General features: G+C 31.8%; 1 protein-coding gene and 1 pseudogene across 1 annotated transcript in view; one reads left to right on the top strand and one right to left on the bottom strand.

Annotated features, from left to right (window-relative positions):
• The window catches only part of NDFIP2 (Nedd4 family interacting protein 2), a 60739-nt gene extending 44867 nt beyond the window's left edge, over positions 1-15872 (top strand). Inside the window, exons 5-8 of the mRNA XM_006913803.3 lie at positions 5348-5472; positions 10277-10343; positions 12964-13069; positions 14438-15872. Coding sequence (XP_006913865.1) covers positions 5348-5472; positions 10277-10343; positions 12964-13067 — 296 coding nt within the window. The 3' untranslated portion in view covers positions 13068-13069; positions 14438-15872. The remainder of the gene's footprint in view (positions 1-5347; positions 5473-10276; positions 10344-12963; positions 13070-14437) is intronic.
• LOC112481542 lies at positions 7033-7151 on the bottom strand (annotated as a pseudogene).
• Positions 15873-16413: the final 541 nt, after the last annotated feature.

The following is a 16413-nucleotide window of genomic DNA, read 5'->3' on the forward strand; positions in this document are numbered from 1 at the left end:
ATTCTCACCAATAGTGAATGAGAGTTACTGTAGACATTTCAATAGGTGTACGGTAGTATCTCATTGTGGTTTTAATTTGTATTTGCCTAATGATCAATGATCTTTATTCAGTAAATTTACCTACTGTGGACAAGTCACAGTAGGTAAGTTACAGTTATTAAAGGAGTTGTCTGCATATGACACATAATGAAAAAATACATTAATGATTTGTTCTATGCATGCAAAGCTGTGTTTTTACATAGCTTTTAGAAGACATTACATGTTGTAAATGAATCTAGAAAGGGAACACCTAAGAATTGTAACTGTACCTTAAGAAACTCATAATATTTGTGAAGTATTAAATTTTATTGAATTTGTTTTACTTACAAGAGAAATAATTTTTATCTGATTATAATTTTAGTGGAAATGTCTTAAAACTAATAAATTATTAGTTTGATGTCTTTCTTAATGGCTGATAGTTTAAACAAAAAGCCTAAGAATAGGACCAAAATTTACCCCTGTTTAAGTTCAGAATTAAGTATAGTGAAATTGATTATTCTTTGCTGAGAACTTGCTTTCTTGGAAATCTGGTACATTTATATGTAATGAAGATTTTTCTGTGATCAAAAAATTAAGTTCTCAATGTTTGTATTATGTATATATTCATTCATCTGTGATTTTCATTTGTTTATTATCAAAGCAGGTATCGAGGTTTTTAATTTTAAAACTTTTATTTTGAAATACTTTAAAACTTAGGAAAAAGTTGTAGAAATAATACAGTTCCTATGTAACTTTCATCCAGCTTTTTTCCAAGTGTTAACATTTTATGTAACTTTGGTTCAGTAATCAACATTAGTAAATTAATATTAACAAAATACACTAACTGATTTACAAACCTTATTTAAATTTTGTCAGTTGTCCCACTAATGTCTTTTCTCTGGTCCGTATTCTAATCCAGGCTTGCATGTTGATTTTAGTTGCCATGTTTTCTTAGTCTGCTTTAATCTGGAATAGTTTCTTAATCTTTGTTTCTTATGACTTTGATTCTTCTTGAAGAGTACTGGTTAGTTTTTTCTCATGATTAGATTCAGGTTATGCATTTCTCTCTTCTCCTTTCTTCCCCCTCCCTCTTCCTCCATCCCCTCTCCTCATTCATCTCTCCCCTCTCCCTTCTCCAGAAATACCACAGAAATGATGTGTCCTTAGTGCATCATATCAGGGGGTGGCAGGGGGGGGGGCAGAGTATGATCTACATATGTTTTACTACTGGTGATATTAATTCTCAGGTTAAGTTGATGTCTGCCAGCTCTCTTCACTATGAAGTACTGTTTCCCCCTTTTTAATCGATAAGTATCTTGTGGTTATTGCAAATTTGAAAGTATAGCCTTATACTGTTTAATAGAGAAACTATAGTGTACAATATTGCTTTCTAGGTTATCTTGCTAACCTTTCTGGGTAAGTGGGAGGTATAGATGGTAAAAAGATAACTATATAAGGGGGGAAAAGACGTGATGCTCCATTCCTGGCTATACCACTTTCTTGCCTTGCGACTTTATGTGGAGCTTAACTGTTCTAAGTCTCAATTTGTCCTTCTGTAAAATGGAATTAATTCTTACCTTGCCCTTCTTAAAGAGCTAATGTGAGGATCAAATGAGTGAAAATATATGAATACACAAATTATGGAGTTTTATTAAGTGAAGGTGATGGTAATATTCTTCTCCATCCTTAACTGGGAATTAACCTTTTTTAGTTGTAATAAGTAATGTGATTTAATGTGGTCGTCAGCCTTATTTTAAATGTCATTAACCTGTTTGACCCTTCCTGATTTGCTTTCCTCTAAAAAAGAGCACTCTGAAGGTGAATGTGGAGAAGTAGAATCAGAGTAGCACTAAGCATACTTCACTAATTTTTCTGAGTTTGTTTCCTTGCTTCCTTGCTGTTTGCGTCCCCAAATCTTACATTTCCTAAGGAATATAGGCTATATAAGTGTGTTGCTTTTTTGGGTTCTATCTTTGGCCTTGCTTTGTGGGGTGTTAGGTGCCCTGTACCTTTTAAGCTTCCTTATTTTACCATAGATTTCCAGGGAAATGTAGCATGAACGAAGTAGAGCTAAAAGAAAAATGTTCTTCTCTTCTTTTCTAGGCCTCTATATATTCTTCTGCCTCTACTACACATTATTTCTTTTATAGATTTTACATGTTTACAGTTTAGAGTACGTTTATTAAATTCTCTTCCCCACACCCCCAACTCTGACATGTCATAGAGGGTCCAGAATTGAATGATTCTTTTTTTTCTGTACTTTTAAGATATATTCAGCTTTACTTTCTATCTTATAGGCCAAAGGACATAAAAAGTGAGTCTATCTATGCACAAGTGGTCACCAGCTTCACTGTTATCTTAGTGATTAAACCAATTAAAGATGGTTAAATTATGTATTTGTCTCTTCCATCTGCCATAACAAAATACCGCAGACTGGGTGGCTTACAAATGGAAATTTATTTTCTCAGAGATTCGGAGGCTAGAAGTTCAAGATCAAGGTGCCAGAAAATTTGGTTTCTGGTCCAGGTTCTTTTCCTGGCTTGCAAATGGCTGTCTTCTTGCCATATTCTCACATGACCTGTCCTATACATGTATGTGGAGGGAGAGCTGTCTGGTGTCTGTTCCTCTTATGTGGACATCAGTCCTGTCAGATTAGGGCTCTACCCTATAACTTCATTTAACCTTAATTACCTCCCGCAAGGCCCTGTCTTTAAATACAGCACATTGGGGATTAGGGCTTCAATCTATGAATTTTAAAGGAACACAGTTCAGTCCATAACAAGTTATATCATATGAGCACAGTTTATAGGAATCCATACCACTGGTGGAGAGCAAAAAGAAAACATGATGGCTCAGTAAACACTTTTTGTTCTTTTGTATCTTATTTCTGGTGTGGGTACAAGGATACAAATAATAGATATAGGTAAGTCTGATTTTGAAGAAATTAATTGGACAGCGTTTGAATTATTTTTTTCCCAAAGCTAAATGTACACATACTGAAAGGTAAAAATATATTTTTGGAATATTTTCTTGTTTTTTATTTTCTGCCTCAGTGCTTCCTATATTTTAACAGCATGATTACAAAATGATAGAATGTTGACAGCACACTGGAATAAAGGAAGAAGGTGCTCAGGGCTGGTGGCACTCTGTCTTCTGACCCAGACTTCGCCTGCCTGCCCTGAGGGCCAAGGAGAGAAATAGCTCAGCCTGTCACAAACTCGTATGTGCCATACCAGTTGGGAATCTCTACTGCTATTCATTGTTGTAAATTCTTTATTTTAAATAGATATAAAATTATTTTTTGATTAGCTAAGTGTTATGTGTTTTCCTACATAGCTAACACAAATATTAGCCAATGAGATATAGAGCAGCTATTTCTAATAAAATATTCTATGATGATGGAAGCATTCTATATCTCTGCTGTTTGATAATATCGTAGCTACAAGCCACATGTGACTATTGGGCATTTGAAATGTGGATTGAGTTACAGAGGAACTAAATGTTTAATTTTATTTAGTTTTATTTGACTTAAATTTAAATAGCTGTTATAGAGGAGGAAGAGTTCCTGGGGCACAAGGAAGAAGCAGTGTGACTCGTGGCATTGGATAGCACACATATAGAGGATAGCAAAATACTGATCCATATCTAGGCTTAAAAAAAGAAAAAGTGGAAAGTTAAATAGGCTTTATTTCCAGTGGTGTCTCCTGAAATTTTTTTTCCAGAAAAGATAGGACCTACTCTGTAAGGTGAAGAGATCATTTTGTATAGGTAATAATGATAACTAACACTTATTCAGGAATCACCATGTGCCACGTTCTGTACTATGTTAAGCTCTTTACATTCATCATCTCACTTAATCCTCTTATCAACTTTGTGAAGTGGGTACTTACAGATCTGGGAACTGTGGACAGTGGCTCACAGAAGTCAGCAGGGTCCAAGGTCACATATCTAGTGACTGAGTACGCTGTGACTCAAATACAGTTCTCTTATTTCAAAACTTGTTCTTCTGACTATTGCACTGTATAATACAGCTTCCCATAAATGATTGAGAAAGCTGAGACTAGAAAGCATTAGGAAGGAAGAAATTAACTAAAGTAGGGAAATTTCTTCAAAGAAATAGCTACTCCATTTAAACTTAACCTAATGTGCTTCCCCTTTGTCTTCAGAATTCTGAAAAGTCGGAATTTCTCTAGGTAATTTACTTTGTTCTCTCTGAGGGTTAGTTGGAGATACATAGGGCAGGAGGATGGGCACTGAACAGGACCATTGATCTTTAGAAGTTTTATTAATATTATTACTATCGTTATTTTGGTAATGTTGACAACTTGAACACAAATAGGGCACTCTGATTATATCTCAAGGACCTATTTCAGAATGGTTTCATCTACAAGTAATAGAAAACCCTTACTCAACTGTTTTAAATAATTAGGAGATTATCTCACAAGATAGGCAGTGCTTGGATGTGTAGTACAAAGGCACAGAAAGTATCAGTGTGGTGGCTCTGCTTTTCTTCACTCTCCCGCACTTGGAGAGGTGGTTTCATACTCAGGCTGATAGCAAGATCCCTGCAGCAGTTCTAGGTCTCATGTTCAAACATCTAGTGGAAAGGGCGAGGGCCATTTGTTCTTTTCTTTTTACATAAAAGTGGGCAATAGTATAATAAATCTACATTTATCCATCACCCAGCTTCAACAGATCAATTTAGAGCCACTGTTACTTGCTGTGTTTTTAAGAACCAGGAAATGTTTTTCGGAAGTCCTATTAAAAAAAAAAAAATCGTTGGCAGGGAGTTTTGGCCTCTTGTGATTTTCCCAGATGACTTAGGACCCACCTTTTGGGGCTAAGTGCAGGGTCCAGCCTTCCCTGGAGAGTCTGGGAAGGGATAAAACAAGGTTTTGTTAGGAGGAAGAAGAGGCAATGAAGATATCTGCTCTGGGAACCTGATTTTATAATTTATTTGGCTCATCTTTAATATTGGCTGATTAGTTGGCTATTGCTTAGGCTGAGCTTCTTGGGTGGGATCACATGGGAGCTACATTGTGACCTGGTTTTTATCTGGTTTAAAAATGTTTCATCCATTGGTGATAAACTTTAAGGAATTTATTGCTATTGATCCAACTGACAAGAAATCAAGCTTACCCATCTGTTGATGTATAGTAAATAACATGCAAAAGGTAAAACACAGTCTGTAAAGAAGGTTTAATTGGTACAAAATTAAAAGAAAGGGGACTGCTATTTCCATTGAACAGTGAAGTATTGTTAATATCAAGTCTCTGTTAATTTGTTTCCAAAGTATGGGTTTTAAAAGAACTGTTTCTATTGCTTTTAGTGGCATTTATTTTCAACTGGCTTGGATTTTGCTTATCCTTCTGTATCACCAATACCATAGCCGGAAGGTATGGTGCCATCTGTGGATTTGGCCTTTCATTGATCAAATGGATCCTTATTGTCAGGGTGAGTGTCTTGATAATAACCTCTGTCACTTTTATCTCTAAAAATATATGAAATTCCCTGTGTGGTTCATAACTGTTCATTTTATGCATATAAATTCAATTATTTTGAGACTTATACCTTCTAGACTTAACTATTATAGTGATCTCTGTGGTGTGAATGTTTATAACTGTGTTTATGATAGCCTGTTAATATAGTAGTCCCTCTTATCTACAGTTTTGATTTCCTGCTGTTTCAGTTACCTGTGGTCAGCCACAGTCCAAAAATACTAAGTGGAAAATTCCAGATATTTTGAGAGAGAGAGACCATATTCACCTAACTCTTAGTACAGTCTATTGTAATTGTTATACAGGATATTGTTATAATTGTTATATTTATTATTGTTGTTAATCTTACTATGTCTAATTTGCAAATTAAACTTTCTCATAGGTATGTATGTATGGGAAAAACGTATGTAGAGTTCAGTACTGCTTGTGGTTTCAGGGTCTTGGAAACATAACCCTCGCAGATAAGGGAGGACTACTGTGTGTACATGGAAAGAGCTTTGAAAGCAGAAAAAAATTAAGTTTGAATCTCATCTTTTTTATATCACTATTCTAACTTTAAGTTTTTAAATTGTTCTGAGCATTAGTTTCTTCATAATAGGCTGATAATAGCTGCCTTTCAAGAATTTTGTGAGGTATGGAAATAATATAATTGAAGTATCTTGCCAAGTTGCTGCACAAATATACATGCTCAGTAACTCGTGGCTACCACTATTGTGACATGGTACAGGCATGCCTAAAATCAGTTAAAACAAAAATTTCTATTGGTTAGTAAAATTATCATGGACTTAAATATCTCCTCATTCTCTCTCTTTTTTTCATAACATTAAGAGATCAAAAGTAAAGTATAGGTCTTTCAAGTGGCTATCAGAACTCAGTGTCTTCCCTTCTTATGTTCTTTCTAAGCCTTCTCATTTTCCTGCTGTTTTTGGAAATCACCCTCTGTCTACCTCTTATGTACAAGATAGTGCGTAGGGAGACAACAAGGATTAAGTCCTTTTCTTTCTCGTATCTCAACAACTCTTCTAGTCCAACATAGTTCTCTGTAATAGTTGCATAGACAGTACTATTGTTAGCATAACCTTTCCCAGTTCTTCACCTTTGCTTCTTGAAGGCTGCTTTTGACTTCTTTTTACAGTTTTATTTTTAGTTTCTTTAGGATAAGGCCTAGGAGAATGTTCAAAAGTGGCTTTATTTACTGTTTCATAATTTTTTTTAAAAGTTACCCATATATTTAAGTGCTAATATACATTTAATAAAATATATATTTCTATAAATCATATTTATTTAAACATTGATTTCTAATTGAATGAGTCACATCCTCCTGTGATTGTCAGTAGAATCACATACCTGATATGTCAACTGCTCTTAAGTACTTCAGACACTTGTGTACTTACATTACCAAATTGATTAAAATAGTGCCCGTTACAAAAACATGTATTTTTTTAGGCGAGGCAACCCTTGGTTGACCTCAACGACCTTGTCAGCTTACAATTCCTTATTTTTTATTTTTTTTTTACGCCTACAGCACTTGGTCTTCCTAAGTGGTCTCCCATCCAAGTACTAACCAGGCCCGACCTTGCTTAGCTTTCGAGATCAGACAGGATCGGGCTTGTTCAGGGTGGCATGGCCGTAGACCAAAAATATTTTAAACTGTGAATTTAATGTGTTTCTTCATTATTTTTAAACTTATTTATTCACTTCCCAGGCAGGGTTCAGTAATCTTATCTGACTCCCTCTGTTAAAACCAGATCATAGGTTTTTGGTTATTAATCAGTTGATTCTTGGTTAAGACCTATGGATTGGCTTCTTCTGAAATGATTAAAACTTGAGCCATTGTAATAATTGCCCCCTGGCAGATTTGAGTTCTAATTTCATTTTTAAAAAATGTAAAATGGGTTACCACCATGAGCATTAGAACCGAACCCTAGGTTATATTATCTAGCAATCAACTCCAGTTAATGTGATAAGATGGGGAACTTTATAACTAGAACTTAAAGAGTTCCTGAAAATTTTGTAAGGTATGTACTTGCATCAAGTTTGATCACCAGGACTATTTAGTTTCCCTTTAAAATATCTTTACTGAGTTAAGGTTAATATTATACCAGTAGTATTTATTGAGAATTGGTGTAAGAAAAGGAATTTTTAAAACCGTTTGTATAAAATAATAATAGCTGCCATTCACTGAGAACTTTATTATGTTCCAGGCATAATTTGTTACAAACACTAAATTCTTTAACCCTATCTGTATCAGTGATGCTGGTGACAATCCAACCATTTATTGATGATTAAACTAAGAATAAAAAGAGTCTAATAACTTGCTTAATGTCCTACAGTTTCTATGTGGGCTGGATTTAGCTTGGTCTCAATTCAGTGCCTGTTCTCCTAATTCTGTACTGCCTCTGTACTTTGACTTTTATTATAATGCACCAAGCAATAAATTTTCCTTGGAAGTCAGTGCTAAGAGAAAGGTTTTCTCCTAAAAGCCTGGTGTTTCCTTTTATTAGACAATAAGTAATGTGTAAGTCATACTGCTGCTTTCCTTTTCATTTCTGAGTTGTCATTAACTTCAGATTTAGTGTAAATATCTTTAGCTCAAGATTCTGATGTTTTTTTTGTGTGTGTGTAAGGCTTTTGATGTTTTTATTGTTTCTTTAAATATGTATATGTGTTTTATTAAAAACAAGTTTTTTTTTTTAAAGTAAACAGAATGTAAACAATAAAACACTGGATTATATTAATAAAATAAAATCGGATAAATTCTTGTTGGTTAATTTATTTTTTACAATTTGATTTCTGCTGCCTGTGATTGGCCAGTCAACATAACTTATTTATTTATTTTAAGAAACAGCAATTGGTCTCAGCCATATGATTTTTAGTATTTTACAGCATTTTTGATAACTTAATAATGAGCCCAAAAGCTCATTATTTTTTTTTACATAGTGAGTCTTTCTCTTTGACTTTGAGGTGAAGGTAATGATATTCTTCACTTGGGAGTAAATAAAGAATAGCTTTAGTTAAATAACTTGGGTGATGAATGACATTGTTCTAATTTTCTGGTTGCCTCTTGCCACTTAAGACTATATATTAAATATATTTTGAAATTAGAAAGTTAAAAATGTATTGCTTTGGTTCTTTATTTCTTGTCCTTATAGTTTCTAAAACCTAATTGAAAACTTTCTATTTCTAATTATTAATCACTTGATTAAAAATAATGTAGTGCAATCCTACTTTACAAGTTATATTTTCCCAATTTTCTAGTTCTCCGTTCATTGTACATTTTAAAGGTGTCAGTGAATGGGGGATTTGCATCTTTAATGGTATTAGGAATTTTTTAAACTTTGAAATTTCTAAAACTCTGAGCCTGAGAATTTAGATCATGATTCATTTACAAATTGTAAATACTTCCTGTGAAAATACTTAAAAGCTTTAAAAAACAGTTAGATAATCTTTAGTATCTATCTTTCCTCAATAGTGACATTACTTATAATTTTTAAGCATTTTTGTTACTACCAAAAGTATAGGTTTTTAAGCATTTATGGAAATTGCCAATGAATAGTTGGAAATAATGACCTATAAAGTTGGAAATAGATACTTTTAATTAATTTCAGATTGGAAGACAAATCTATACTGAACAAAATCATTTTTAGTTAAATCAGATTCAGTTTGGAGACCAATGGAAATAGTAGATAAAACAAGCTAATTTTTAGTAGTTTTAGAATAGATTATAATAAACACTTTTGAAAACAATTATTTGATGCATCATTAGATGCTAAAGAGTAATAGCCAAAGTAACTGAAGAAAATTAGGTTGATATTTTAAAAAAAACTTTAAAAATGATTAATGGTTACCAGAGGAAAGTGGGGGTGAGGGGAAGTAAAGAGGGGTAAAAGGGGTCAACTATGGGTGGTGAACACACAATGCAATATATATATGACATACTTTTGGGTTGTAACTTAAAATTTACTGGATTTTGTTGATCAGTGTCACCCCAATAATTTTATAAAAAAATATAATAAATCATAATGACTAGAATCTAATCATAGAAAAGTACCTTTGTCCAATATTATCAAACCCTGTCTCTATCTATGCCTGTTTATATTCTTATTTCACAGAGAATATGAAACTGCCTACCATGGCCACTAATAGGAACTGTTGAAATGCCACTTCAAGGTTCATTTAGCTGTTCTCAGCTCACTGTTAGGAACTGAATGCTGGAGCAACTAGTTTGAAAATAAAAAGACTCTAATGAGCTGGGGGTCTTTATGTGCCTGGTATTCTTGGCAGTGATTAACAGTAGGGGGTGTACAGAAGGTCAAAAGCTCTTCTTTTTAGAGGTCAGCAGAACATCCCCATCTGATAAGATTAAACTAATGTGGCTTTTGGTGTTAATATCTGAAGCAGCGGGTTGCTGTAGTGTATTTGGGATGGTAGTCATGGCTTTGAGAGATTATGAAAAAAGAACTGACGTGGACTTTTTAATGAGAAAATGTTGGATTCAGATATATAGCTTTTACCTTTTTTTCCTCACAAGCAGTTTGAAACTAATTTTTGTTTCTAAAATACTTTGCATATGTTTGTTTGCCATGTTTTTTTAATCAAATAATTATATATATGTCATTGTTTTTTCTTGTTTTTCTTTTTGTGCTATTTTTAAGTGCTAAGAGATTACTTAAAGTAAATCATTCTGAAACTGAGGCTAATCTATGATTTTCAAATTAGGTACATAAATATGATTAATATGTTTATTTTTTACTCCATAGTTTTCTGACTATTTTACTGGATATTTTAATGGACAATATTGGCTTTGGTGGATATTTCTTGTACTTGGTAAGCCTATTCTCAATGCATTTCACTTTGATTAGTTTGCATTTAGTTTTATTTTTGATATTTCCTAAAATTGTAAGTTATAAATTGTGTTACAACTTATGTGGAAATAATTATTCTGTAAAATTTCATATCCAAACACATCATTTCAGCTGTTCACGTAATTCTACATAATACTACAGATTTCTTAGATTTAAAATACAGAGCTATTCAATTTAAAGAATACAGATTGAATGACAGTTGAACACTATAAAACCTGAAAATACTAACATGATTGAAAAATAATTGTTTTCAGTTTTATCTTGGAAAATATACGTACGTAATTTCTTTTAATGATCTTAGAAAATGTTGACAGGAAGATAGTTAAATGTGAATGTTCTATCCATTTTCTTATTTTTGGATCACTGAAACATTCTTTATACTTTTGAAATTTGCCCTGCATTATTCATTAATCAGCCAGAGAGACATAAGGAAAGGCTTCATGCCTAATAATCACTGTACTTTTCTTAAAAGTTATCTTCTTATAAAGCATGCCGTGTTATTCAAATTGATAAATTTTATGGATTTCTATTTTTTGTTCCCTTGTGTTTTTCACTTTAGATGTATGATAATTAAGTTAATCTTAAAAATTACATTTACCTTTAACCCACATTTCAAATTTATTCACTGACATGAAGGACACATTTTATTTCTATATAGAATTTTAAAGCCTACATTTCTTTAGTAAAATTAATTGTACTAGAAAATAATGGCATTTCAGTAGGTGGCAGTCTTTTCCTTGAGTTGTTATTTTCGTCCTGCTATTGGATGTGTAGGATTTTGTGGGACACAAATTCTTAGTGGTTATTTAAGGTCACTAGAGATCTGGATTCTTTCTTTAATAAAAATAGTAAAATTATTCTAGTGTTGTGATTTTTGGGGGGAGTTAAGACATACGGAGGTTAGCCAGATTTTATATTGTTATTTGTATTCTGACTACCTGAATTCTGTGCTTTTTATTGAGATTCTTACTTAAAAGTGAAAGAACGTATAAAGTCTGTTTAGGTATTTAAGCATATTAAATGAGTATATTTGCTTATATATTATTAAGGGATTGAGGATCTTAGGAAGATAACAGAGTGGGACAGAGAGGAATGCAGAGGACAAGTGCAATTTCTACATTAGAGCCATAATCGAACATTTAGGGCAGCGTGAAAATTTAATCCATGAGCAGAATGTTGAAAACATTGTAGAACTCAGAAGCAGTAGCTACTGAGTGATTGGTTTCTAGGTATGAATTGGTTTATTTTAGAAAATACCCGAGGAGAACAAAATGTGTCTTAGAAACAATAGCTTCATAGACAAAAGAGGCGATTTCACAAATAATTTTAGTTTGCACTTTTCATTAATACTTTTACATTTGGATCACAATCCCATTATCTTTGAACAGCATCTGGAAAGACGTGGTGGAATTCAGAGTGGGAGTCACAAACGGAAGTAGTTAAGGTCTGGGAAGCAGATGGGATCAGATTCAGCTGAAATTTATAATACTTATTTAAGTCATCGTATATATCTTCTGTCTTTATTATAAACATGCTTCTTTTTTTTAGTACTTTGATTACTCGGAGTTGGGGGTACAAATTTAGTTTGAGACTTTACATTTTAAATTGACAAACTCTTCTTCCTTGTAAAAGAAAAGTTACCTGCATAGGGATCTTCTGTTTTTGTCCCCCGCAGTTACCTGATTAAAAATTTACTGGGGTTAATAAATGTTTCCCTTAGAATTATATGCTTAAGTATATCAAAAATTTAATTCTATTAATGGTACTGCTTTTTATACTTAGTTAATATTTTCCATCTGAAGCTTTGAAGCATTTCACAGGCATTGTTTTATTAATTATTAGATACCTGTGATGTAAGTGGTTATTATTTAAAAGTACTGTTTTTACAGAGAAGAATGCTGAGATAGATATAACTCAGTTCCTTTAAGAAATTACTAGAGTGGCTACTTCTCAAGTCTTTCCTGATTTTTATCTTAATTTTTATTATAAATTAGTCTTTTGCTATTACTTGAAAATAAGAACTAATAATTAAAATTTTTTACATAATGCACATATCTTCACATACAGATTTCACTGATGACAGACACTTGATATATTTATTGCTAGTCAGGCTTATTGGTTTTACCCCACAGTTGTTAGCATTAACATACACATATTCTCTCTTGAATACTTTATATAAGTAAATATGCCTTAATTTGCTTAGTAGCTATATTAATAGAAAATTTTGGTAAAATGGGATTTCTATGAGTTGAATCAGTTAAGTGCATTAGGTAACTTTACTATCATTTTTTAAATGTATTTTTGTGTAATTCTGGATTTTCATGGCTGGATTTGCTTTACTTTAATTTCTACTTCAGATATCCTTAGGCTTAATAAATCGAAAGACTTTTTAGGTGGCAGTAAGTTCTGTTTCCTCATGATGGAGTTATCATTATAGTGTAAAATGTACTATGGAATGAATGGAATTCTATAGATAAAATTTCTTAATCCAAGAGGATCTTGTTTATAATTGTCTATTTTAAATATATCATGCCCCCTTTCTGTATAAGAAAATAATATCTCTATTATTTTAACCTTCTTAGGCCTGCTTCTTTTCTTCAGAGGATTTGTTAATTATCTAAAAGTCAGAAACATGTCTGAAAGTATGGCAGCTGCTCATAGAACAAGATATTTCTTCTTATTATAGAGGTAAGAAATATTAATGTATTAACTGTTTATTCCCTTTATGTATTAAAATTTACCAGATGCATGTTAAATGCTTGATGTATACTCATGTTATTTACTCAGATTTAGCACACTTAATATTGTTAACAATCAGCCTATTGAAATTTAATAAAGTGAACTTTTAAAGATCACTTAGATTTTTAAAATTGAATTTCATAAATTTTAATTTTTAAAATGTATAATGAGTAAACTGAAACTTTGACCACAGTATATTTATGAAGTAACTACCAGCAAAAAATTTGAAGACATGAAAAAATATGATAAAGCATTTACTCAGAAGGGATGGGCATTTTGCATGAAACAATGTGAAATCCACTTCGACATCTGGTGAAAAGAACAAAAAAATTCTGTGATTGAAAAGCAGTTTGCCATGCATTGATCTTAACAAACTAGATCAAGGAAAGAAAGTTTTGTGAAAAAAATAGGAGCTCTGTTATTGTTTTCTTAACATGTGCCAGTTTGTACTAACAATGAAGGCTACAGCTTGCATAAATAATAATTAAAGAAATCAGCAAAGGTCTTACTAGATATCCAGTGAGTTTCTGGAGGCCATGTAGATAGTAAGTGAGAGCATTTATTTATTGTGGAGGTAGTGATATTTTTACATAAAGAGACCTCATCTCTACTTTCTACCCTGTTTTTGAAAGCAAGTACCATACAATTCATATCTATAAATGATTTGAACTTTTAAAGTATTTGAACTGCTTAAACAAACTGTCTGCTAAAACACTTAATTTCTGGATTTATCCACAAGTACAAAGCTTTTCAAGGTTGTTGTATACTAAGTTTTCTTTTTATACATAAATTATATGGTTTGTGATTTGGTTGCTTAAATTTTATTTTTAACTTACATGAATTTTACATAAGCCAACAGTTTATTTCTACTGTAGAGTACAATGAATACAATTGTATTTCTGGATCATATTATAGTATATTATAGTTTAAAATGTTCCATTAAGATCTCCCCGCAAAGATGTCCCATTTTCTCTTTAATGAGTAAAATGTCTTTGCATGCACTGACATTAAGAGTTTGTCAGTTTTAACTGTATGATAAAAGTCAAAGTAATTATACTAATTTAAATGATTTTCTGTGGGTAGTCAGTATGATTATCTTGTTTGCATTTTCAAAAGTCTAAAATATAATGTAAATGTCTTTAGATGGTCTCCTATAGAAGCTTTAAACTTGGGAATATATTCTGATATAGGCTATTCTGTCATCTTTATAAAAAAATTATATACTTGGTATACTTTGTAAAATGGGGTTTTATAGTATTATCATTTATATAACTGCAACTTAATACATTTTAAGACTAAATCTTTCTTTGTTCCTAGATTTGCATCAACCATACATTCCTTTCTTATGCCAATGTGAAATTCCAGATCATCTGTAAACCTACAACTTTAATAGGATATAGAAGACCACTAATAACAGAAGACACATTAGTCAAGAAAAGATAGAGCTCTCAAATTGAATGGCAGGGTGGTTTATGCCTAATAGCCATTTCTGTTCATTCTCTTAAATATTTATATTTCATTTGTTTTGCACATTTGCATATGTGCGCATTTAAAAGATTTGCATACACTTGAAAGAAACCATAAAGTTGTAGCAGTGAAGTCCAGTCACATTTGGTTAATCAGTGATATAATTGAAAGAGTTAAGTGATAAACAACAGTCTTCCAGCATGTAAATGCCATTGACTTCTGACCTGAAGTTTAATATAATAAAAAATGAAATTAACCATGTCAAATGCTTTAGTTTCTGGTTGTTAGATTCATCTGGTAACTCTATACATGAAACATCCTTTGTTAGGTATAAAGATTTTTTGAAATTTGCAGTGCTGATTATTAGAAAGGCTTTGTCAGAGTTTTGAATATGATTTTACATCATTAGCAAAGCTCTTTCTGTAAATAACCATGCATAAGTTACTTTCCACATTTTTTTCTTAGAAATTGTCTCTAGATATCTTTTTAGTAATTTTAAATTAAGTGAACTTAATATATAGAGAAAATTTGGATGTTAAAGATAGTTTCTTTTAGGGCAAATTATAAGAAAATATGGGTATTTTACATGTTCTTTATAAGAAAAAAAAATTGTGTAAGGGACATGCCAGTTTTAGGGATTATCAAATGAGAAGCTTGGCTTTTTAGCATTGCCCGTCTTAGAGATTCTTACAGGAAGAGATTGTATTAGATATTATATTTATTTCATTTAAGACATTTTTGAAAACTAATTTTTTGACTAAGATGTCCTCATTTGCATTTGTCTTTTAAAAAGCCAATAAAAGTATCTTTCAGTATCATTTTAATAACTTTTAGATGTTTAGTTTGTTAAATTTAGCAAATAAAAACTTGTACTTTAATAGCTTCTTGCTTTATGATTGTAGGATTAACTTGTAAAAATCATATCTTGAATTGAGAAATGTATCTGTGGAATATAGGGATGTGGGGTGTATATGTGTATTGCGAGAGTGTCTGTATGTGATCATTATTACAACTGGAATCTACATTCACAAGCTACTACATTTTGCAAATCATTTTATGTCTCATCTGTTTTTCTTTTCAGTTATATCTTTGCTCTTGAAAGCCAACATTCAAAATGATGGGAATTATTTCATCTTTAAACTTAGAAATCATTTAATACAGCTAAATAGAACATAAAATTGATTGTTTATTATTAGACACTGACTACTACTAAAAGATACATCTAAAACTATTCAGGGACATTTTTCCATTTCTGAAAAAATAAAATCTATTATGTTTTACAACATCTTTTGTATTTATCTGTATTTTCTTGTTTATTTCATTGTCTTTAATAAATAAAACATGCAGTTTTATGTTTGCTAATTGAGCCTCCTATTTTTTATTTTCCTTCACTGAGCCTCCTCTCCTGCAGAAAATTTTTATTGTTGATTTAAGTACCTAATGTTACACCCCTTGAAGTAACACAATAGCATGGGGTAAATAAAACAATACTTAATTTAGTTGCCTGATTTGGAAATTAATTACAATTAGAATGTACTTATAAGAAATATAAACTCATGCCGAATCTCCTCTTTATCTCATTAATTTTCTATAGACCTATACTTTGTTCTTTTAATAATTTTCAAATGAAATTAAGCTATGATGCATGCTAATTTAAAAATATTAGATCAGGCATTAAATTCAATTTACTAAAAGTTTATTTTAGTTTTTGTGGTATTCATCCTTGATTTCCAAATATGGATATGTCACTTTTGATCCAACATCGCAACTTCACTTGTTGTTTTGATTTTTGTTCCCCCAGGTCTATAAGATTCAAGTGTGCATGT

Source organism: Pteropus alecto, unplaced genomic scaffold (genome assembly GCF_000325575.1).
Source record: "Pteropus alecto unplaced genomic scaffold, ASM32557v1 scaffold72, whole genome shotgun sequence".
In the NCBI taxonomy this organism is placed as follows: Eukaryota; Metazoa; Chordata; class Mammalia; order Chiroptera; family Pteropodidae; genus Pteropus; species Pteropus alecto.